The 25,147-nt window shown below is 35.3% G+C and overlaps 2 protein-coding genes across 2 annotated transcripts in view; one reads left to right on the forward strand and one right to left on the reverse strand.

Moving 5' to 3' along the window:
* The window catches only part of LOC102801717 (DENN domain-containing protein 3-like), a 60,472-nt gene that overhangs the window by 19,133 nt on the left and 16,192 nt on the right, over positions 1-25,147 (forward strand). Inside the window, exons 10-20 of the mRNA XM_085508013.1 lie at positions 1,691-1,787; positions 14,027-14,160; positions 14,682-14,827; positions 15,639-15,685; positions 19,134-19,270; positions 19,879-20,048; positions 20,379-20,480; positions 21,125-21,299; positions 22,013-22,146; positions 22,948-23,168; positions 24,050-24,194. Of these exons, the coding sequence (XP_085364139.1) occupies positions 1,691-1,787; positions 14,027-14,160; positions 14,682-14,827; positions 15,639-15,685; positions 19,134-19,270; positions 19,879-20,048; positions 20,379-20,480; positions 21,125-21,299; positions 22,013-22,146; positions 22,948-23,168; positions 24,050-24,194 (1,508 nt within the window). The remainder of the gene's footprint in view (positions 1-1,690; positions 1,788-14,026; positions 14,161-14,681; positions 14,828-15,638; positions 15,686-19,133; positions 19,271-19,878; positions 20,049-20,378; positions 20,481-21,124; positions 21,300-22,012; positions 22,147-22,947; positions 23,169-24,049; positions 24,195-25,147) is intronic.
* Positions 5,826-8,178, reverse strand: LOC144355630 (tripartite motif-containing protein 3-like). The gene has a single exon (XM_078010691.2). It carries the CDS (start codon positions 8,149-8,151, stop codon positions 5,872-5,874), a length of 2,280 nt encoding a protein of 759 aa, XP_077866817.2. The 5' UTR covers positions 8,152-8,178; the 3' UTR covers positions 5,826-5,871.

Raw genomic sequence — 25,147 nt, forward strand, 5'->3', positions numbered from 1 at the left:
CATGACCATATGTTTTTATTAGCTCCGCTGTCGACTTTGTCGAGCGGAGCTTATCATATGAGTGATTGTCCGTCGTCGTCGTCCGTCGTCGTCCGTCGTCGTCCGTCGTCCGTGTCAATGTTTTACTTTTTCGACTTCTTCTTGAAAACTACAAGCCTAAATGCTTTTATACTTGGTGTATATGTACCTTGGGTAGACCTCTCTTAGGTTTGTTCATTTCATGTTGATATCTTTAATTCTCTAATTTTGGTGAATATTTTTGTCATTTTTGGTAAAAACTGATATTTTCGACTTCTTGTTAAAAACCGCAAGTGCAATTGCTTTGATATTACATCTATAGGTACTACATGTGGACCTCTCTCAGATTTGTTAATTTTGTAATGATATCTTTAATTCTTTAATTTTGGTGAATATTTTTGTCATTTTTGGTAAAAACTGATATTTTCGACTTCCTGTTAAAAACCGCAAGTCCAATTGCTTTGATACTACATATATAGGTACTACATGTGGACCTCTCTCAGATTTGTTCATTTCGTGATGATATCTTCAATTCTCTAATTTTGGTGAATATTTTTGTCATTTTTGGTAAAAACTGATATTTTCGACTTCTTGTTAAAAACCGCAAGTGCAAATGCTTTGATATTACATATATAGGTACTACATGTGGACCTCTCTCAGATTTGTTCATTTTGTAATGATATCTTTAATTCTCTAATTTTGGTGAATATTTTTGTCATTTTTGGTAAAAACTGATATTTTCGACTTCTTGTTAAAAACCGCAAGTCCAATTGCTTTGATACTACATATATAGGTACTACATGTGGACCTCTCTCAGATTTGTTCATTTTGTAATGATATCTTTAATTCTCTAATTTTGGTGAATATTTTTGTCATTTTTTGGTGAAAAGTGATATTTTCGACTTCTTGTTAAAAACCGCAAGTCCAATTGCTTTGATACTACATATATAGGTACTACATGTGGACCTCTCTCAGATTTGTTTATTTCGTGATGATATCTTCAATTCTCTAATTTTGGTGACTATTTTTGTCATTTTTGGTAAAAACTGATATTTTCGACTTCTTGTTAAAAACCGCAAGTCCGATTGCTTTGATATTACATATATAGGTACTACATGTGGACCTCTCTCAGATTTGTTCATTTTGTGATGATATCTTCAATTCTCTAATTTTGGTGAATATTTTTGTCATTTTTGGTAAAAGTGATATTTTCGACTTCTTGTTGAAAACTGTAAGTCCGATTGCTTTGATATTACATATATAGGTACTACATGTGGACCTCTCTCAGATTTGTTCATTTTGTGATGATATCTTCAATTCTCTAATTAATTTATTTTGGTGAATATTTTTGTAATTTTTGGTAAAAAGTGATATTTTCGACTTCTTGTTAAAAACTGTAAGTCCGATTGCTTTGATACTATTCATATTGTTCATTTTCTAATGATGTCTTCAGTTCTTTAATTGAAATGTGCCTTGCTAACAGCGGAGCTATCTCAGCCGATAGGCTGCTTGTTTTTGTTTTATGAGCAAACAAAACCATAATGTAGAAATCATGGAAATCTGAATTTCCGTCCTGTGAATGATCTACTAGTAATTTCATTGTGTTACCTTTTATTTAAATTTTTATTTTTTGAAAATTTTGTGTGAATTATTTGGTGATTATTTGCTGCAGAGACGTATCGAACTATCTGCACATTCCACAGCGACATTTCAAGAGAAAGGAGTTCCTAGACGCTCAGATAGAAGAAGAAAGAGATTTTTATGCACAGGTTTGTATTCATGTTTAAAGAAATGCATCTCCCACATATCCCATAATGCAATGTGCCAAAGAGCCAATCAGAATACAATAGATAAATATACTTGATTTGTATAATTTATTTATTCAGCTTCTAATCACATAAAACTTGAATGATAAAAACAAAATAATTGTTTTAAATATAAAAAAAATTATCATTTATTTTGTTATATACACTCTGGGTCATTATGGGAGGTCGTAGGTTAAAGTTCATCTACAGGTCATGTTAAATACATGAATGTTAGCACGTATACATGACCCTAAAATATGGAGATATGTTACTTTATATTTATTGACACAGCATAGCATGTAGCCGGGAAATAATTCTTTGTATCAAAGTCCAAACACTTTATTCTTGATGAATGTCATTTTTACATTTCAGAAATTTGTTCACTTCAGTTCTTCTCTCTCTCAAGAGATGCCTATTCATTCCGTTGATATTTAGAAATATACTTCAAAAATTATGTTACATTCATAATTTATCGATGATGTTATAGATTTTGATTTTATATTGAGTACAGTGAAGCTTATTAATATATATCTTATGAATTTTTGCTTTTCACCACCAGACTTTCTCACCCAAATTTGTCTGCACTTTTTTCTAATATTCTTCAATATTTCTTGAAATGAACCCGAATCTTGAAGCTAGCAGACCAAATTTGAGTCAATTTTCAGTTTTTACTAAAAAAAATTGACTATTTTTGTCCTAATCTTCTGAAGGAAAGTGCTGACTATAAACCGGATTATTTGTGAATTTGGGATAAAAAGAGACAATTGGTGGTGAAAAGATTAAGGAATTCTTGTATTTTTATAAAATGTCCTGAGTAGCCGAGTAAAATTTTAACCATGTTTTCACCTTCCTCAATGCATACAGTTGTGATTATTATTTGTTTCTATTCACCATTAATTGAAAACATTTATTTAAAATGGTAAGCAAAATCACATTATATCTGTTAGGTCTACTTAGCATTGGAGTATCAAAAATATGGAAAAATCTGTTCTTAAAATCTTGCAAATAAAATCTGATTGTGAAACAGTTACAGTGGAATAAGATTACATGTATATCTCTAAGCTACCCACAAATTCAGCAACAATACTGAAAGTTGTCTTACATTTTTAAGTGACTTTTAATTTTTGTGGTATTCTAGTTTGGCAGTTTATCTTTAACACAAAAATAACAAATCTGAAATAAAGTTATTTTCATCTTTAATACTTTTAAACTGATTATATAAAAAGAGTGATTTCAGATCAAAACATACATATTATTTGCTGAAATTTATTTTTTACAATCTAATTGTATCTCGTAAACAATTTATATTGAAAGAATCATAAAGTGAAAAAAAGAAGAGATGAAATTTGAAAAAAACACTTACTCAAAATATAAATTAATGACTATTTTGTCAATAAGATTTCTGTCAAAATTATGCATAATTTTGTCTAATTCTTCTAAATATTATTTTCATATTTAAAATGCATTACACAATAATTTATTAACTGTCCTTAGATAAAATTTTGCAATTATTCTTTGTCTAGTTCAATACTATTTATATTGAAAGTCCAGTGTCATATATACAATGTGCTGTTCAGTTTTGTAAATCAACTTAGTGATGAATTAAATTAATTGTATACAAAAAAAAAATAATGTCAACACCCTACTGACATTCAGCTGACAAAAAACAGAATGATAACTCTTTTGATCTAAATGTCTATTAAAATTTTAAATATCTCCTTCAAACTAGTCTGTACTATGAACATTAAACATACAAAAATTAAATTTGGAGCAATGGTTGACACCATACGTATTAATTTATTTACTGGTCTATAATGAAGACACTCCATGTCAGTCCAGTGTAGTATTGGTCCATGTCAGTCCAGTGTAGTATTGGTCTATAATGAAGACACTCCATGTCAGTCCAGTGTAGTATTGGTCCATGTCAGTCCAGTGTAGTACTGGTCCATAATGGAGACACTCCATGTCAGTCCAGTGTAGTATTGGTCTATAAAGGAGACACTCCATGTCAGTCCAGTGTAGTACTGGTCCATAATGGAGACACTCCATGTCAGTCCAGTGTAGTACTGGTCTATAATGGAGACACTCCATGTCAGTCCAGTGTAGTACTGGTTCATAATGGAGACACTCCATGTCAGTCCAGTGTAGTATTGGTCCATAATGGAGACACTCCATGTCAGTCCAGTGTAGTATTGGTCCATAATGGAGACACTCCATGTCAGTCCAGTGTAGTACTGGTCCATAATAGAGACACTCCATGTCAGTCCAGTGTAGTACTGGTCTATAATGGAGACACTCCATGTCAGTCCAGTGTAGTACTGGTTCATAATGGAGACACTCCATGTCAGTCCAGTGTAGTATTGGTCCATAATGGAGACACTCCATGTCAGTCCAGTGTAGTATTGGTCCATAATGGAGACACTCCATGTCAGTCCAGTGTAGTACTGGTCCATAATGGAGACACTCCATGTCAGTCCAGTGTAGTATTGGTCAATAATGGAGACACTCCATGTCAGTCCAGTGTAGTACTGGTCCATAATGGAGACACTCCATGTCAGTCCAGTGTAGTACTGGTCCATAATGGAGACACTCCATGTCAGTCCAGTGTAGTATTGGTCTATAAAGGAGACACTCCATGTCAGTCCAGTGTAGTACTGGTCCATAATGGAGACACTCCATGTCAGTCCAGTGTAGTACTGGTCTATAATGGAGACACTCCATGTCAGTCCAGTGTAGTACTGGTTCATAATGGAGACACTCCATGTCAGTCCAGTGTAGTATTGGTCCATAATGGAGACACTCCATGTCAGTCCAGTGTAGTATTGGTCCATAATGGAGACACTCCATGTCAGTCCAGTGTAGTACTGGTCCATAATAGAGACACTCCATGTCAGTCCAGTGTAGTACTGGTCTATAATGGAGACACTCCATGTCAGTCCAGTGTAGTACTGGTTCATAATGGAGACACTCCATGTCAGTCCAGTGTAGTATTGGTCCATAATGGAGACACTCCATGTCAGTCCAGTGTAGTATTGGTCCATAATGGAGACACTCCATGTCAGTCCAGTGTAGTACTGGTCCATAATGGAGACACTCCATGTCAGTCCAGTGTAGTATTGGTCAATAATGGAGACACTCCATGTCAGTCCAGTGTAGTACTGGTCCATAATGGAGACACTCCATGTCAGTCCAGTGTAGTACTGGTCCATAATGGAGACACTCCATGTCAGTCCAGTGTAGTATTGGGCAATAATAGAGACACTCATGTCAGTCCAGTGTAGTACTGGTCCATAATGGAGACACTCCATGTCAGTCCAGTGTAGTACTGATCTATAGTGGAGACACTCCATGTCAGTCCAGTGTAGTACTGGTCCATAATGGAGACACTCCATGTCAGTCCAGTGTAGTACTGGTCCATAATGGAGACACTCCATGTCAGTCCAGTGTAGTACTGGTCCATAATGGAGACACTCCATGTCAGTCCAGTGTAGTATTGGTCCATAATAGAGACACTCCATGTCAGTCCAGTGTAGTATTGGTCCATAATGGAGACACTTCATGTCAGTCCAGTGTAGTATTGGTCAATAATGGAGACACTCCATGTCAGTCCAGTGTAGTATTGGTCCATAATGGAGACACTCCATGTCAGTCCAGTGTCGTATTGGTCCATAATGGAGACACTCCATGTCAGTCCAGTGTAGTATTGGTCCATAATGGAGACACTCCATGTCAGTCCAGTGTAGTATTGGGCAATAATGGAGACACTCCATGTCAGTCCAGTGTAGTACTGATCTATAGTGGAGACACTCCATGTCAGTCCAGTGTAGTACTGGTCCATAATGGAGACACTCCATGTCAGTGCAGTGTAGTACTGGTCTATAATGGAGACACTCCATGTCAGTCCAATGCAGTATTGGTTCAAAATTGTGTCTCGATATCAGGTCCATAATGCCAAGAGTTATCAAATGCTGTGATTCAACAAAGGGTGGTTTTACGTTTCAGTTTATATTTTTATAAAACATCAAATGTGTATATCAACAGTGAACATTTACTGAACGAATACTTTGATACAATTATTTTTCTTGTCAGCAACTACAACCTTAGATGGTGTGTCATTGGTCAAAGCTAGACCAACTGGATGGTCCAATCCACTCAAATCACCATCGGCAAATGCTATAAACCGACCGCCACTATCAAATTTGTGTATGCGATTGGTGCAGTCACATACATAGATATATCTGTTTCTATCTATCGCGATACCACGAGGGCCATGCACAGCTCCGCCATCTTTTCCTGGTCGTCCGAAAAAATACAGCGGTCTGTTATCCGAGCTAAAGACTTGAATACGGTCGTTGATGTATTCCGTCACAAACATCATACCTTGACAGTCGATAGATATGAAGTATGGCCCTTTAAATTGTCCTCTTCCGTTGCCATAGTTACCCATTACTTTGATGAATTCTCCATTCTGTTTGAACTTTTTAATACAGTGTCCTTCTTTGTCGCTCTTCTCAATGTTTCGATCCCACTCTGTTACGTAGACAGCGCCATCTAGAGGGCTTATCGCAATGCCACATGGATCTCGGAGTTCTTTCTGTCCGAAGCAACGGAATACCTTGCCATTTTCATCACTGACTACAATCTGATTATTTCCTGCGTCAGTCATAAAATATTTGTCATCATTTGAAATCGCTATGTCAAAAGGTATGAAGGACCGCTCAAACTTTGTGAACTTTAATACTTTCTTACAATTGCCATTGCCGTCGATGATCTGGACTCTGCAGTTGTTTCCATCAGCTGCTACGTAATTACCGTGTTTGTTGATGGCAATGCCGCAAGGATGCTGGAACTGACCATCCAAGGTGCCTTCCTTGCCTATGATTTTTACAAGGCCCTTCTTGACAGGTATTTGTACTGGCGTACGTGGTATTGGCTGTTGACCTATTGTCATTTTCACCTGATATATCCCATCCGACTGTCCCGTAAGCATCAGATTGTACGTTCCATCGTTGTTGTTAACTACTCTGCCATCTACCCATGATCCATTTGGTTTCAGAACTTGCGCTTGCACCTCTTGGCGGGATATGACTTGTTTGCCTTCTCTGTCTTTAGCTCTGATCAGAATATTTGCATGATCTCCTTTCTGTAGTTGAGTCGGAACCCCCGTGACTGAACATAGTGATATTTCAGTGTCGGATCGTAGCACCCCGAGTTTTATGGAGTTGTTGCCCATTGATTGAAACTCCATAACTTCGTAGTGAATTTTCGGGTTGGTTTCCACGGTTAGAATTTTATTGGCATAATATTTGGTTGGATTTTCCATCTTAAGAATGTGAATTGGGTTCCCACAATGCATCAGCATTTCAACATAACTACACATGCTCGAAAGATGTCCATGTTTTATTTCAAGATCACTCGCCAGACATTCTTGTCGTTCAGCTTGCTTATTATACTCGGCACTAAGCGCTCCAACCAGCTGTGTTTCTTCAATCTTAACACTTTGTATGCTATCCTCTGATTTTCTTTTCAAAATCTGTTCGATTTCATCTGCTTTTCGTTGCACCTTGCCAGTTTCTTGCTCGCAGAGGGCTTTCACCAATTTACACGTATCCCGTGCTGACATTTCATTTTTCTCGGCCTCGCTGGCTTTATCTTTCAACTTTGCAACCATTTTCTCAAGATCTGTTGTGCAGTCTTTGACAACATCTTTCAAATTTCGATGTGAATGCTGTGGAACACGATGATCAATAACAGTGCACTCCAGACAGATTGCAACATTGCATGTGTTACAGTAGTAGTGTAGCTCGTTTGTTGTGTGCATGGAGCAGTAGTTTATCGGATGAAAGCTAGCCGGATTTTTAATCTTCAATACCTTGAATTCGTCTATCGGCAGCACTCGATGGGATCGCGTGAACTTTAGTTTCGTGTGCGCTTTACTGCAGCTTTTGCAGCAGTACTGATCACTATCGCAATCGGTACATATGTATGATACTTGATTTTCTTCGCAGTGCTCGCATCTATTGGGAACCACACGTACCTCTTTCTTTTTTTTCGGCACCTGCCCTAATAATGAAATCATGAAGATGTTTGGTTTAAGGTTTCTTTCGCCGCGATACTGACATTTTGACCCACATGTTGGACACGTCAGGGTGTTGTTCTCACTCTGTGTTGCCAAGCCTATCAAGCACTCCTGGCAAAATGTATGGTGACACGGTAGAATTTTTGGATTGTTGTATCGGTCTTTGCAGATTGAACAGGAGAGGAAATCCTCACCGACTTCAGTTAAAATTTCCTCAGCGTTGATCATGTTCGATGCTGCGACTGCCATGTTAAAAAGTATCAACCTATTTCAAGTTGTTTGTACACTAGTAGTATACAGGTGAAATATAAACTACAAGATGGTGGTCCCCCTATCTTAATCATTATTAACCATATATTGCCAAAGCTCTCTCCATTGACCAATCATTCATCATGCATATCAGATGCATAAATTGTTGAACTTAAGGGGCTTCATTTATAATCTGACCTGACCTTATGGACGCCTGTTTTTGTGGCCTTATCTGTGTGCGTATCAACCTGTACTTAGCCTCTGTGTGGGCAAGCATTGTTTGGAGTGACTATAAAATGAAATTCCACACTCATTGATAGAATACTTGGTGTGATATTAAAAATAGTTAATAATTCTTATTAAATTGTTTAATAGTATTAAAGATTTAAAAATTTAAAATTTTTATATACAGGTATATAATGTTACTCAGAAATTTAGAAAATTCATACAATTTTTTTTTCTCATTTGCAACAGTTGGATCTTCAATTCTTATACAATTAAAACAGTATCCAACATTTACAAAATTTACAACTCTTTGATACATAGAAGTTATGAATATTAATTTGGTGGGGAAAACAAATTTTTAAGTCATTGCTAAAAAAAGTTCTCCAACTGACTGCTGGAAAAAAATAAAAATATTTTTTTCTGAAAATTTTGTGAAAAATTTGATCAAATTTTGTTTTCATCAAAGAGGTCAACATGTTGTTTAAAATAATTTAGACCTGTAGTCCTGTGATCAACGCTGAGACAATAACGCTTAATACAAACAAGGATTGGAATTTAGACATAGATTTACTGATATCATAACTATTTAGAATTTCCTCAGGGTCTGATATCAATCACATACCATAGTTGCTGTAATAACATCTACTTGTTATTTTCGAACTTTGTACCACGATTTCTCGCTGGATTCAAAATTACACATATCAGTACTAATTTAGAAAGATTGAGTAGATCGGAAATTTAACCTACCTGGTATTTATTTAGCACTTTATTTAAAGAAGGTAGGCCAATATACAATAAAGTAATTTTCATTGGGCCCTCTGTAGGGACAAAAAACACAATATACACACTATAGGCTTGAGCCATTTACAAGAAATTTTTCACTAAGATAAATTTTGTAAGTTTTCTTAAAAATGCCCAAAGAGGCTGAATTTCTGATATGGAATGGCAAGTTATTCCATAGGGTTACCCCTCTATACTGAAATGTCCTCTGACCCATGGATGTTTTCCATTTAGTAATGCGTAAATTATTTTTAAGAGAGGAACGTGTACTATACTTGTGGGTTTGGGAGATAGGACTGAACATTTCACTTATATATAAAGGCGCCAAGCCATTGGTTGCCATATACATTACGATACCTAGAAAATATGAAATTCTGTAATCGATAGGCAAGATACTATGTTTTTTTGAACAGTTCAAACGACGATTGGCTAAAGTTGTCAGAGGAAATCACACGAACTGCCCTTTTCTGAAGCTTATACACCCGACATAAATTTGATTGACTTGTATTTCCCCATACTATACAGCAATAGTCCAATAACGACTGATTAAATGAAAAATACAATGTTCTTCTGACTGAAATAGGTAAGAAGCTGCGAACTCTCATAAGAACACCAATTCTTTGGCTAAGCTTTTTACAAAGCATATCAACATGATGATCCCATGATAGAGTTTTATCTAAAACCACCCCGAGCGACTTTTCGAAACTGACTGTTTTAATTATTTCACCATTGAAGTTAACCAGAAAATCTTCACCAACATTATTTAGCCTTTGACGGGATCCAACAAGCATAGATTTTGATTTAGATGTGTTGATTGACATGTAATTGCAATTAACCCAACGCAAAATTGGCCAAACATCATTATTAATGCACTTTGTGAATACATTGATACTTGGTCCAGATGATAACAGAGTTTATCGTCTGCATACATATCAATGGAACTATTTTCAAGAAATAATGGTAGGTCATTAATAAATAGAAGAAATAATAATGGTCCTAAAATCGAACCCTGTGGTACGCCATGTCGAATATTGACAGCATCCGACTGTTTACCCATCAAATACACAACTTGCTTTCTGTCAGTTAAATAAGAATTAAACCAAACAAGGGAGATTGGAGAAATGCCATAAATTGAGAGCTTATTTAATAATACATGTTTATCTACCATATCAAACGCCTTGCTTAAATCAAGGAAAAGCAAACCACACAATAAGCCATCATCCATATTGCTAAGTAATGCATCGCATAGCTTAATCGTAGCTGTATGGGAAGAATGTGATTTCCGAAAACCTGACTGCGATTTAGAAATTAAATTATTACTGTTCAAATAATGGTATATGTGATCATGCACTGGGATCCACCTTTGTGTAATGGAATAACTTTGGCATGCTTAAATATGTCTGGAAAAATACCTGATGAAATGCTGAAGTTGAATAAATAAACAATACTTTCACAAATGAATGGAGCAGAAATACGCAAAAGTTTAGATGATGTATTGTCAAGGCCAGCTGACTTAGAACTAGATAGTGAAAACAGTTGTTAAAAAATTGTCGAGTATTGGTCAATTTGGGTTCAATAAATTTCCGTAAATTCGTAAAATATGAATCACCCACTGAAACATTGGGTCGTAACTTGTCGGCAACAGAAGCGAAATGTGTATTGAAATTATTAACAATTTTTTCGAATTATTGCCAACTGAAATATGAACGTTGAGAGAGTTAGATTTACCACCACTGATCAAATCGTTAAGGGTTTTCCACAAGGCGGCACTGTTGGAGCTATTGATTTTGATAAGTTGAATATAATGGTTTTTCTTAGCGGCCTTGATTAAATTAACTACCAGATTACGTTTGGCTCTATATTGGTTTAGGACAGTAACATCACCCAAAGTACGTGCACGCCTCCGAAGTTTGTCTCTTTCTCTAATTTTAAGTAGAATGTCCGTATTCAGCCATCCTGGCTGTCTTAATTTTTTCACACATCTACAAACAAATGGGGCATGCGAATCACAAATATTATTAAAAATAGAATGCCAAGTCTCAAAAGCTAAATTAGTATCAGTAATGTTGTGTACGGAAAATAGAGGCGTGTTCCGAAAGTCAGCCGGAAATGGAGACTCAACGAACACTTTGAAATTTCTATAATGAATAGAAACATGATTGTTTGATTGAGGGAAGGAACGGAGTTTGCGAACTGTATGGCCTGCCTCGCCGCAATTGTAACACTTTACATCGCTACTGTTGTGCTGCTGCCTATTTAAATTACACACGTGGAAAGTATGACCAACACTACCACAGCTGTAGCATGTGACACGTCGTCTGCTATTAGAGTGGATATGAGGATTCAAATTATCCCCATGGATACTTCTACGATGAGCACTATTACGTCGGTTTGAAAACTGGATGGATTGAGTGATAGGACACATGGTATTAAAATTTCCCACCAACCTGCCTGTACCCCGGGCATTCAAATGAACCTTGTCACTGTATAAGTTAGTGTTAATGGTACCAACATTGTTACGTAATATTGTGTCATTGTCAATGAAAGAAGCAACATTGTTTTCCGCCACGAGTCAAAGTGATCAATTTAATGAATTCACAGCTGCGTGCAAATAGTCGTCTCTTGGACGCACACTTGAAATGAAAATCTTGGTTGCTGGATTAATAGCTTTAACTTTGTTAACAGAAGATGTGCATTTGTTAACGATGTCATGTTCAAAAATAAAATTCTGAACATCATTGGTTCCACAATGAATGATAACCGAGTCGCTCTTTGCAATCTGACATATTGTCAATACACCTTGAAACATCCGGGAAAAGCGCCCCAGACATTGCAATCACTTCGGTTTTGTATAATCTACTTGAATCAATATCTCGGAAAAGTGAATCTCCAATAATAATTGAATTAAGTTAATCTGATTCAGATTCATATGGCGGAGCTTGCGGTGGAGAATGAGTGACTTCACATTGCTCTTCGGAAATACCAGGTGGTACATTTTCCATACAGCCATCGTTAGAACTAATCTTGGATTCAAGACTACGTATTCTGCTTTCCAAATCTAGTATATATTTGTTCCGTTGCACAAATATGTTTCTAAAAGCTTCCAGATCCTTTAATAGAGCATTAATTATAACTGGGGGTACTGGTGGTGTATCGTCTGCGTGGCCATCTTCAGTGGTAGTACCAATGCTATCGGTAACAATGGCGGACGCCATTGGTGCGGCACTTTCCGAAGGGGCACCGAATCTACGCTGATTACAAGATACACATAGTGGATAATCAGCTTTGCTCAAGTTAACTAACCTTGGATCGTCATTTCCACAGACGTTACACTTCATAGTGCGATGATACGATTAAACTGCTTGACAAAAACACAAGGGATTGCTCAGCACCCAAACACACATCAGCACGAAAGCACGAAATATAATATGCTACGTATATTAATAACTGTCTTTAAGTGTTACCCTACATGTATATGAAGCAAAAAAATTTTTTAAATATAACTTACGGTAATTATGGTCATTATGTCTCCAGTTATGGAACTAATTAATGCATTAAAAAATTATCGATTTAAATTGATTTTTTTCCATATTGTTAGATCTTTGTCATTTAGTTACTTTTTTGTTATTATTTACAGAAAAAAATTAATAATTGATATTTATACCAGTATTGTAGATATAATAGTTTATATTTTGTTTACGATGTGGATTTTGAAACAGATTTATTAGACATTCTCTGCTGTATTATTGTTACAATGCAGTGCACCTATAGTGCATCTGATCAGTAAAACTGAAGTGTGTTTGCTTTTAAATGGGAATGGCAGCTAATAAATCAGGTTTGGAGACCAGCCGTCCAGTAACACTATTAATAATTATTAAACCCAGGATACTGTCACATGATACTGTCACATGATACTGTGTTGTTAATTCTATTATAATTCTCAATATCTGAACACTAAATTTCCCAGTGATTTAATTGGCGAGATAGAATTATTTTTAAAGGGACATACTGTAGAATATTTTATTTTCGCTTGGAATTTATTTTCGCTGAAGGGATGATTACGTGAAAATAAAATACAGCGAATATACTTTTTTTTCCTATATTTCACATTAAACTCATCAAAAATCAGTGAAAATAAATTCCATACAAAACGCCCGAAAAACTTTTTCAGCGAAAATTTATTCCAGCAAAAATAAAGTATTCAACAGTATTCTGCATTTTTGCCAATTTTTTAATTGATGTGATACTGAGCCACAAGTTTGCAAAACTTTTTGTGAAACGTCACATGTTCACAGTGATGGAGGGACTGTGACATGGTTTAATTTGGCTGCCATTTTTGATTTCCTCAAAATATTAGTTTTTTAGCACATGCCACGTTTATCATTTTGAAGTTTGCCATCTTTATACCAAACTCCTTCAGACAGCAAACAAATAATTTAGATCTGTCACATGATTTTGCAGCCATCTTGGATATTCCCCCCAAAATAGCCACAATTTGGGGCGCATTTGTGTCTCGTAAATGCTTTAACCGATTAACTTGATATTTTTCATGTAGCATGTATGGCTAAAGCTTATTATTTGAAAAATAAAATAATTTTGATCAGTCACAGCTTTATCAAGTTCAAGTTTGAAGGCTGAATATGTCCTAATATGTACCCATTGATATATATGTTATTTTTCTCAGAAGATGCTTTAGTCAAACATGCTGTCGGTAAAATAGAAAGTTGATCGGTTAAAACATTCATGCGGCCATTTTTGTAGAAAATCCAAAAAGGCAGCCAAACCAGTAATCTTAATTCATATCACATAGAACGTTTTAGAATAAAATATTTTCAAAATATGCTGCTAATGGCCATCTAATAATTCCTAGGTGATCAAAACCGAGATGTTTAGTCGGTTTCTTCGAGATAGATTGGATCAAAAGAGAGATTACTATGCAATCATGGAGGAGAAAATGAGACTTGTTCTAAAGGATACTAGAGGCATCGTCATCGAACAACAGTGGTAAGGTTACTACGAACTTTTCAATATTACAGCTTCCTGTAAATTCATTGTACTGTAAAATACTTTATTTTCACTATTGGAAAAAAATTTGGTGCTCAAAGAGTTATACGTACCGTAAATATGATAAAAGTTTACCTTGAGGAACTAATGAAAGTGCTAGTTCATTATGCTTGAGAAGGTAATTCTTTTTTTTTTTTTTTTTACATTAATTCAACCAACATAATGTTATCTTGGGAGGAACATTATGGTATGAAAATATAAAAGTTGAAATAGAATTATATAAACTTTATCAGAAAATAAAAAGGTTGAAATAGAATTATTATAACTTTATCAGAAAATAAAAAGGTTGAAATAGAATTATATGAAATTTAATCTATCCATATTCTTTTTTTGAACATCATAAATTTTTTCTCAAATTTTGTAGCGCGAAATTAAAACGGTTTCTAGTTATTCATGTAAGCAGCCATATTGAAATGAGGCGGCGTGACGACTATAGTAATAACTTTTGTTGTTTTCTCAAGGCTCAGCAGGAAAGGCAGTAGTACCGCTAGCATGAACAGAATTAGAAGAACGTCAGATAGTGTTTACGTCCGACAGTCCAATAACACACAAGTAGATTCTTCAGAATTGTTTATATTACCATCATTCCAAAGTCCCCTCTTGTCAGGTAAGTCCTGTTCTCGTTCATATGTTGTGCACATATAATGTTGACATTAAATTCCTCATTTTATTAGACACCAAATTTTGGTGCAATATTTGCACATTTTGTTCTTTGCCTATAATTTCTGTGTTAATTTTGGGTCACATGGACATAGTTTTTTCATTGGCAACATGTCTGGATAAAAAAAATTAAAAAAAAAAATATTGTTGGAAAAAAAATTTTGCAGGTTAAAATCGTGAATGGTGAAAAATAATTGTCTTTCAACATTCATGTATTACAGGTAACAGTTTTTTGAATGATAACATTGATCTAACCTTTTCACCACCAGTTCCTTCTTTTCATCACAAATTCACAAAATAGTCCCGCTTATCGTCTGCACTTTTCTTCAGAAAATTGGGATAAAAAAAGCCAAATTTTTTGAGTAAAAACTGAGAATTGACTCTAATTTTGTTCGTTGGCTCCAAAATTAGGGTTCATTTCCAGAACTATTGGAGAATATAAGAAAAAAATGCAGAAAAATTTGGGCTAGAATTATTAAAGTCTGGTAGAGAAAAAAGCTAAATGTTGCTACGGAGAATAAATGTTTGAACTATACAAGAATTTGTAATAATGTCGTCTATTTTGTTGACAGAAAGAATGTGTTTCGACTAAAACATTCAGAACAATTTTATAGATTTCTAAAAGGGGTACACATCAATTTTGGTATTGTAGTTTTGTAATTATGGTCTCCATTCTGAAATAAACAGTGATCCAGTTGTAGATCAATTTCAACACATATTCATGCACATTAAAAATTCAACTTTAATTTACATCTTAGGTATTTTCTGGGAGAGATGTATTCTAGAGCTGAATAGAAGTTTGGAGGTATTTCAATAAATAAATACTATTACATTAAAGTGTTACAGTTGCTGAGCCGTGTCATATTTCATATGGTCCCATCAGTGTGCCCTCTAACAGGACTAACAGGAATGGAATTCCCCAAATTAAGATGAGTCAGCTGGAAGGGAGGTTTTTGAGAAAAAAAATTAAATTGTATACAGTGAGATACTTTATTTTAGCTGGAATTAATTTTCGCTGACAAGACTTTTTGGGTGCTTTGTATGGATTTTTATTAGTCCCCGTTCGGACGTAGTCCGAAAACGGGGACTTATGGTTTGCCCTGTGTGCGTCCGTGCGTCCGTCCGTGATCACCTGTATCTCGAACATACATGGACCAATTAAGTTCAAACTTCACTCATACATCACACATTATATGGGACATATGCACATGCATTTTTTTTATGATCCGATTAACGATTGCCGAATAGCGGCCATTTTAAGGCCGAAAATGCATGCACAAAAATGCACATTTTCACCATTCCGGACCCGGATCTCAGTTATGCATGGACGGATTTCGTTCAAATTTGGTACATACATTAAACATAATAGGACCTTGATGCACGTCATTTTTTTTTCCGGATCAAGTTTAAAATGGCCGACTGGCGGCCATTTTGTTTTAAAGAATTCAGTTCTGGATCCGTATCCGAGACATGTCTGGATTGATCAAGTTCAAACTTCACACACACAAGGTACATCATGTCACAAATATGTATGTGCATTTGTTTCATGATCTCATTAACGATAGCCAAATGGCGGCCGCTTTAAGGCCGAAAATGCATTGAAATCGCACATTTTCACCATTCCGGACCCAGATCTCAGTTATGCATAAACGGATTTCGTTCAAATTTGGTAAATACATTAAACATAATAGGACCTTGATGCACGTCTTTTTTTTTTCGGATCAAGTTCGAAATGGCCGACTGGCGGCCATTTTGTTTTAAAGAATTCAGTTCTGGATCCGTATCCAAGACATGTCTGGATCTGTATCCAAGACATGTCTGGATTGATCAAGTTCAAACTTCACACACACAAGGTACATCATGTCACAAATATATATGTGCATTTGTTTCATGATCTCATTAACGATAGCCAAATGGCGGCCGCTTTAAGGCCGAAAATGCATCAAAATCGCACATTTTCACTATTCCGAACCCGGTTCTCAGTTATGCATGGACGGATTTTGTTCAAATTTGGTACATACATTAAACATAATAGGACCTTGATGCACGTCTTTTTTTTTTTGGATCAAGTTCGAAATGGCCGACTGGCGGCCATTTTGTTAAAGAATTCAGTTCTGGATCCGTATCCAAGACATATCTGGATTGATCAAGTTCAAACTTCACACACACATGGTACATTATGTGACAAATAGATATGTGCATTTGTTTCATGATCCGCTTAACAATAGCTGAATGATGGCCATTTTAAGGCCGAAAATGCATCAAAATCACGTATTTTCATAATTCCGGAACCAGATCTCAGTCATGCATGGATGGATTTTGTTCAGATTTAGTACAATGTGTTGTACATATGCAGGTGCATTTCGGTCATGATCTGCTTTGAATGTATATGTCACTCAAATATGAACGGAACAGGGACGTGTCATTGACAATGACTTGTTTTCATTGATTTTTGACGAGGTAAATGTAAAATATAGGAAAAAAAAATATTTGCTTGATTTTATTTTCACTGAATCATCCTTTCAGCGAAAATTTATTCCAAGTGAAAATAAAGTATTTTACAGTATTTGGCTGTATAAGTGATTTGAGTCACAATCGAATATATTGTGGCCCCCTAATTTCCTCATTTTTACTCTTAGATTGTTTATGAAATTAAAATTTTGTTTTACCAAATTATGAATTTCGTAACTATAGTAAGATGTTTTAAAGATCACTATGTCAATGTATGATCGTCTGTTGTGTCACCGAATGAGGGTAACTAATTGCAGTACCTTCAATCTCTGCAACATTGCCGTGTCGTATCAGCTTAGAGAGCACACTGTGTCCCATCAATGTTTACAATCCATGTAAAAAAATGCAGTGTTTTTTAACACAAAATTTAACACATGCACTTCGGCAGCTGTGGCACTACAGCATTTTATCATTTTTTAGCTGTATGTACTTGTACAATCACGAGATTTGCATGATAAATTTATTGGAGGAAAATCAATAACAGATTGTTTTAAGACATGAAATTACTGAAATTTGGTATTACCATTCTATGTGTATTCTATTTAAAACTACGGTAGATCTGTTACAGTATTTGCTCTATTTGTAACGCATATGCTTGTGTAAATAACAGGGGTGTGTACATGTATATGATCAAATTATGTCATATTTAACGATTCAGTCTGAAACTTAATATGTAATTTTTCACTTATCTATGTGGTTCTATAGACCATTTTCCGTTCACTGCGAGATCCCGAGTTATGCATGAAATCGAACATAAAAACAGGAAAAACGCCGACAAACATCGCGTGGGATTCGACAAATGGGAAAGTATTTTGGGGATATTTCCATGCATAATAATGTCCTGTACTCTTTCGATGATGGTCAATTTTAATGAAGTAAAGGTATTCAAACGCAATATTCCCCTGTCAAAGATCGGCCTTTCGATGTGAGCTAAGAAATAAAGAAATTCAAGTTCAAAATCAAATCGTTCAATTTAAAGCAGACGTGCGGTGCACGTCTTTTACGTCATGCATGAGATCTCGCTGTTGAACAGAAAATCACCTATTGGAGATGCACTTCTATTAGAGCAAATACAATGTAAATATAATCATGCTTTCAAATGCTACATATACTTACAAATTGAGTAATTGAGTGAGAATGATTTGATTATGCAGGTTTTCCTCATTAGTGCTGGGTTTTAGATTCTTGTCCTGTACTTATTATTGCTGTAACATCTGCCACCAGAGGGCGCTATAACTTAGCTAAATTTGTCTATGCTCCAATTATGTATGATGCACCACACAAAACTACCCTCTCCATCCCAGAGTTCTTAGCGCAGACAAGCTAACACGTCTGCCACATGACTTTTCATGCTATGATTTATCCATTTATTATATTTCAACCATAACCATGGTTACCGTGTTTCAACATTGAATTATAAAAACAGAAAATGCAAAATCAAATTATTTGATGGCCTGCAACGATCATGCATGACACGAGATCGCGTAGAAGGAAGTACTGACACTTGTCCATTCACATTATTTTAAATTTTCAGTTTTTCATATCATTGCAGTGCTATCATCTTTACTTATGTTAATGGTATTGCAGACGTCATATTCCATTAAAGTCAGGCTCTATTTAATATTGTGCTTTTAAATTAATATGTGTTCTTTTGATATTTTTTCATTGTTCTTCACCAAATAATATCAATCTTTCTCTCTTTTCATATAACATTATATGTCATTCAGTATCTTGCTTTTCAGGTTGTCAAGTCACCAAACTTGAGGGCGTCATATCTTTATCTACGCGGAATGTTCCAAGTAGCCTGTGGTAGACCCATCGATGGAATTGAAGACTTCCATAATTTAGCTGCCGCTGATCTTAGAATATTTCCATCTCAGTGAGTTTTAAATATACTGATGTCACTTTGCCACCAATGATGTCATATCATGTGTGATGTCATATCCTATATGTGATGTCATATCCTGTGTATGATGTCACATCCTGTAATCCTGTGTATGGCATCCATTCATCTGGTGTACATATAGCCTGAACACAACATAACTAGGAGATCTTGTGCAAAGCTGATAAATCTATAATATATGCAAAAGATTTACCTCAATATTATGATTTGTAGATCTATGATCTATTGGTGTTAATTTGCATATGTCACATCCTACAAGCTTGTTGTGTGTATTGTCATATCCATTTTCAATGGTACATAGTTATGACTAAGGTGCGCCATCACACGGCTCTTTCATTCTGTTTGTTTGTTTATTATTACTTCTCGGTACATGTTTCGTACCGTCCGCACAATATAGCATTGGTTTATCTCAATTGCTGGTGAACATTTTACACATTTTCATTTACTTTTCTATATTATAAGTTACCATTGTGTCAACATTTTTGAAAACATTTGAAAAAAAATGTTGTACCTTTATTTTGTGAGAGCTGACATTAGTTGACTCTGGCGTTCTAAGATTAAGCATATTTTTCTCTTTTTGTCAGAATTATTGGTCATATAATTGATAACTTATCAGCATCAGAGAAAGTTAAATTAAGCCAGCAAAGTTTTTACAAGCGAGCTGAAGTATGGAAGAAGATATCAGAGAGAAAAAACAGTTATTCCAATGTCAGGGTGACAATGGAATTGGAAAAAGTCCCTACTAAACCAGTTGGTAAGTTTAGTTAAAATTATTATGTATCTCATGAAAAAAGGCAACAATATAAACTAGAGGTGTTTAAACTATTTGCAAAATGTGTATAGTGAAATGATTAGTGAGTTGTGACTCTGCAAAAACACAGAATATACTCAGGTATATCCTCACTAGATAGGCATGGGTAAACTGGTCAGTTAAAATAATATACTACTTTGAGCAATTCTGATTTTTGATGTGAAGAAAGTTTCGCACTTGCAATTCAACACTAATAATTCAACAGTTTTATATATATTTTATGTACACTTTTCTTTGACTTGAGCATGGTGATTTATTTTTTGTTTCTTTAAGATTTGTCGGAGTTTGTGAAGCATATTCAGTTAATGGAGATTGCTATTGATATAGATGCCATTACAAGACTCTTTTATTCATTGACTTTAGGAAGGGTTATGTGTAAGTAAATTTATCATGAATACTGTAAATTGCTTAATTTTCACTGCTAGAAATTTGCATGATTTTATGATCTTATGGTATGCATGGAGACAAAATTGTGCAAAGTTGCTGAAACTCTGTGTCGTAGGACATAAATTTTTGAGTTTCACTAACTGTCGATATTTGTGCTAATTTGTCTCTTGCGCAGTGAAATCAGTTTACAGTTTTTAAGGATGGGCACAGTTAGCCAGTGAAATATTTGCAGAAAATGCAGCACTAGAAATATTTGATGTTTTACTGAGCAAAAAGGGTGCAACAAAAATAAAAGAATAAAATTGGGAGTACCAAAACTTATTTCCATTGAAATATTGAATTTGTGGTTTCTTTGCAGGAATGAGCTTTACTCTGGTAGTCATTTTGAATTGAAAATAAGTCCAAATACAAATGAGGTTCATAATTAGTTCAAACTAGTTTGGTTATTCCGTGTTTTTTCTTTGGGCATAGATTAGAAAAATTGCAAGAAATTCTTGTGTAAAAACTGTGTTATCCACATCATCTTTTTTAGTTTAAATTTTGCTGTTTTTTTAATTTACTGAATATTATCCTTGAAAAACAAATCAAATTATTTTGAGGTAGATGCTGAAATACTAAATTTGACATTTTAGGTTTAGATCCTGAAACGTTTGCCATCTTCTATCAGTGCTGGAAAGAGGCCGAATTGGAGACGAGTAAACTGGAATTACCGCATGGTAAATTAGACGCGAATGAGTGTGTACTGAAAGTATCGTCTTTGATTCGTGCGGATCATGGAACTGGAAGATTGATATTAACTCAAAAAAGGTAAAAAATCATTTTTTATAGGTCAATAACCTGCGATTTTTCTTCTTTCTCCATAAATACTATCTACCGGTAGTATCATCTGTATGTCAATTCAAATCTTAAAAGATACAATTTCACTGAATGAAAGAAATCAAAATGTAAGCAAATGACTCAGTCATCCATCCATAAAACTATTTGAAACACAATAACCATGGATTGTCACATCTAATCACACTAATCACACTAATCTGAAATCTATTTGTTTCTCTATGGCAATAAACACATTTAGTATTGATGTTTATCTTATCCTATTTATAAATTCAAACATCGTGAAATTCACCAGTCATTGACCAATTTAAATGATGTATGCATGAATGACAATGGCTGTGTACATGAACCTTGATATTGGGTGGGGGGTGGGCTATTGCCAAAATATGGTAAAGAAATGAGCAACTCAGGACCCAAGCAGATTTTTTTTGGCTTTATCACAGACTTGTTTTATCATAAGTGATGTGTTCCTAGACTTGCATATAGTTTAATGTTTATTTTTTTGTGTTTTTTTTTTTTCAATAAAATAAAATATTATAGAAGTTTATAAATAGTGAAAGCTGAGTTCAGTGTGCAAATCTAGTGTGTTTCTTGATTGTTGCGTAAGTTTAAAGTTTAGATTAATATAATGTAATTTCCACTGTGTTAGTCTTCCAGTTTCACTATACTCATATCGTATCTTTCAGGCTATTCTTTCTCACAGAAGGAAAACGTAAATTCGAAGAAGTCATACGATTACGCGATATCAAGTCTCTGGAGAAATTTGAATTTTATAACGTCTTTCCACCAGGTGTTCCAGCCCTCAAGATATTCCATAAACGTGAGTACCCCTGGGTATATTAAAATTGGATTCATCTTCAGCATAAAATGAGTATTCAGCTGTGTCACATTTCAAGGGTGGATTATACAAGGGTCTGCAATCAGGGTGACATGTATTAAAGTCTCCCTTTGTGATTTTCACTGACTCTCGAAATTTGAGCACATTTGTCTCTTGCGAGTAGAGGTAAGGATGAATATGAAATTATACAATGAAATGTATTATTCAAATATATACTGTGAAATATGAATATGCTTTTCTATACTCACCTGAATATTAACAATGTCTGATGATATCAAGTCATCAAGTTATACACGCAAGATTATGTAATCTGTCATAAAGTATATTCAATTTACAATAAAAACAAGTGGTTTTAGTTGTTGAACACTGGGGGCGCTGTTTTTGATCATAACATTTCAGGGTCAATTTTTTGGTTTGCTTCATTCCAGAAAAATGCAACTTTACATCTTTGTTTTGAATTGACATGTAGATATCAAAGTTGCATATCAATATTTTCTTCTATATTTGATAAATGAAAAACCATAACCCTGGAGACGTCTGCAGGAAAAGAAACAAAAAAAAAAGGTTTTCAGTGCCAGTATTTATTGAATTAAAACAACTCTCCTTATGAGGATGCATTGGTACTGAGAACTCCAGTAATGTTGAAATGTGCATGCTAAAACATGTCCTACACCCTGAATTGTGTGAATTTATTCATGTTCTGGAGGTCCCTAGATAAATGAATAAATATTTTTACAGAAGTGTAAAAGTCTACTAATTAATATTATGATTCGTTCTTTTCAGAAGATGACAAAGCTCCGTACATTGCCAGTTTAAAATGTGAGAGAAATTGCTGGTGGATATTGATTCGTGAGATGTGGGCTGGACGACTGATATCGGATGTGCAGAAAGATCCTCAAGTTATCCAACAAGCTGCTCAAAATGTCTTGATGATTGACGCTATAATACGTAGTGGAGAGTCTGATGACGCCCTGCATTCCTCAGAGGTAGAGGCTGCAGCAAAGGTATTCACTATTGTGTCACAGATGTGCATTGCTACAAATTGTTATATTGTATCAATTCCGGATAATGATGTAATTCTTTTTGCTTATACGTATCCTATCCAGCAATAAGTGCAGGTAGGAGAAAATATGGAAGGTAAAAAGAACAACAGACAGACAACCCTTGAAAAAAGACAGCGGCATATTTGAATTATTTTTAAAAGATTGTGGAGTGATTGTATGTGGGAACAAACAGGAACAGCTAGAAGAAATGTGAATAGTTGAAAAGGGTGTTTTCTTGCAGAGAGAATAAATTTAAAAAAAGATTGTACTTGTGTTTTGCTGAGTAAATACAACAGTTTTCCACCACCACCCGCAAACCCCCAAAATATAAAAAATATTTTGCTATAGACAAAGATAGTTTATGTGATTGTATTTCTTACTCAGGCGGAATGGTGTGCGAATTTTCAGAGGCTGACATAAGTTAGTTGAAAGTTGATGGCACTTTTATTTGAGGGAATTTTTTACGCTGCGAGTCAGAAACACGGATGAGCGGTGTACTGCGTTTAAAACATTCAAAATCTGTTCTAACTTCTAGTTCACTGACCTTAAGTCATGCACTATGCACAAATGCACAAACACTAAATGCGCATACGCTAGCAATTTTGGAATCAGGAATTGCATTATGGTAGCAATAATTGTGTGAGTTCATCATTTCTGAAGGTGAATATTGCAGTGTGTGTTATCACCATGGTAACGGTGCATTTTATTAAGTCTTTTGACATAATATTCCTAAGGGCACCTAAGGGCTGGTAAGGGATGATAGTTTCTATTTTCATATTTTTTTATTAAAGAATTAAAATGAAAATCAATAAATTTCATCTCATTATCATTGTTTCTTATAGAACCTGTGTTATTTTAGTCGGCGTAAAGATGAAGGAGTTGCGAATATACCGCAAGAAACAACAAGTGCATTGATACACAGGGTTAATCCATCGTCCAGAGACGAACAGAAAGCTACAGTAGAAGCATTACTGTATACACCAGGAAGTAAGTATTTAAAGCGGGAGGGTCGTCACCTGCGCATGCGCGGGAGTCCCAAGCGATGATAACACCACACGCTAAAAAGGCTCATGGGTAGACGGTTGTTTGTAAACAATGATACGCTATGGCCATCTGACGCATGCATGGGTGACAACTCTCCCGCTTTAACTACAATAGAGGAATTACTGTAAGTAGCTATCAATCTATTTTATCCGATTTTTGTTTTTAATAAAGCATTTCCTGTTACATTAGTATCAATTTGTAACTGCCATCACCAGAACGTGGACACTGTAAGCATAGCATACATGTATATGTTATATATTGACGGTATACATTGAATCACTTGCAAGTGAAAAGAGATGGCCACTGGGTTGCATCCACATCTTCATCTATTGGTTCCATCTATTGAAATTCAGATTGTCAAGCGAACCTCAAAGATTACGGTATAAGATGACAACTTACTGAAGGCCCTGGGCGAAAACCATGTTAAATACATCACCATTTTAGAAAACTATAAAAGCCTCTCTCTGAAGGCATCTCACTGATGATTTTGTGTGCCACTTACTTTAATACTGTGCTTTGTGTATCATAATTTCCCCCTGTCTCCTTCATTTGACCGATTTCAGCAATAGCAACTACTCAACACACATCACATTTTAAATGGAGGGTTATTTATTTCCATGTCAATACAGTGGCCCCTCGCTAAGTCGCGCCTCGGTAAGTCGCGATTCGGCTAAGTCGCGGGTACTTGGATGGCTCCCAAAATTTCTATTGTGTTTTGACAGCAGTTTTGAAGTACAAAGACTAATGTTTCGTGGCATAGTATTTTTAACTAACCGTTAAAGAGACAACTTAACACCTACTGTCCGTCAATTGCTGAGACGCAATGGGTGACGGCAGCCTTACTCAAGGTGTCAACAGGGGTGTCGAGTAGTGACCGTACGTACTTCTTGGCCGGT

This window comes from Saccoglossus kowalevskii, chromosome 14 (assembly GCF_978046115.1).
Source record: "Saccoglossus kowalevskii chromosome 14, keSacKowa6.1, whole genome shotgun sequence".
Classification (NCBI taxonomy): domain Eukaryota; kingdom Metazoa; phylum Hemichordata; class Enteropneusta; family Harrimaniidae; genus Saccoglossus; species Saccoglossus kowalevskii.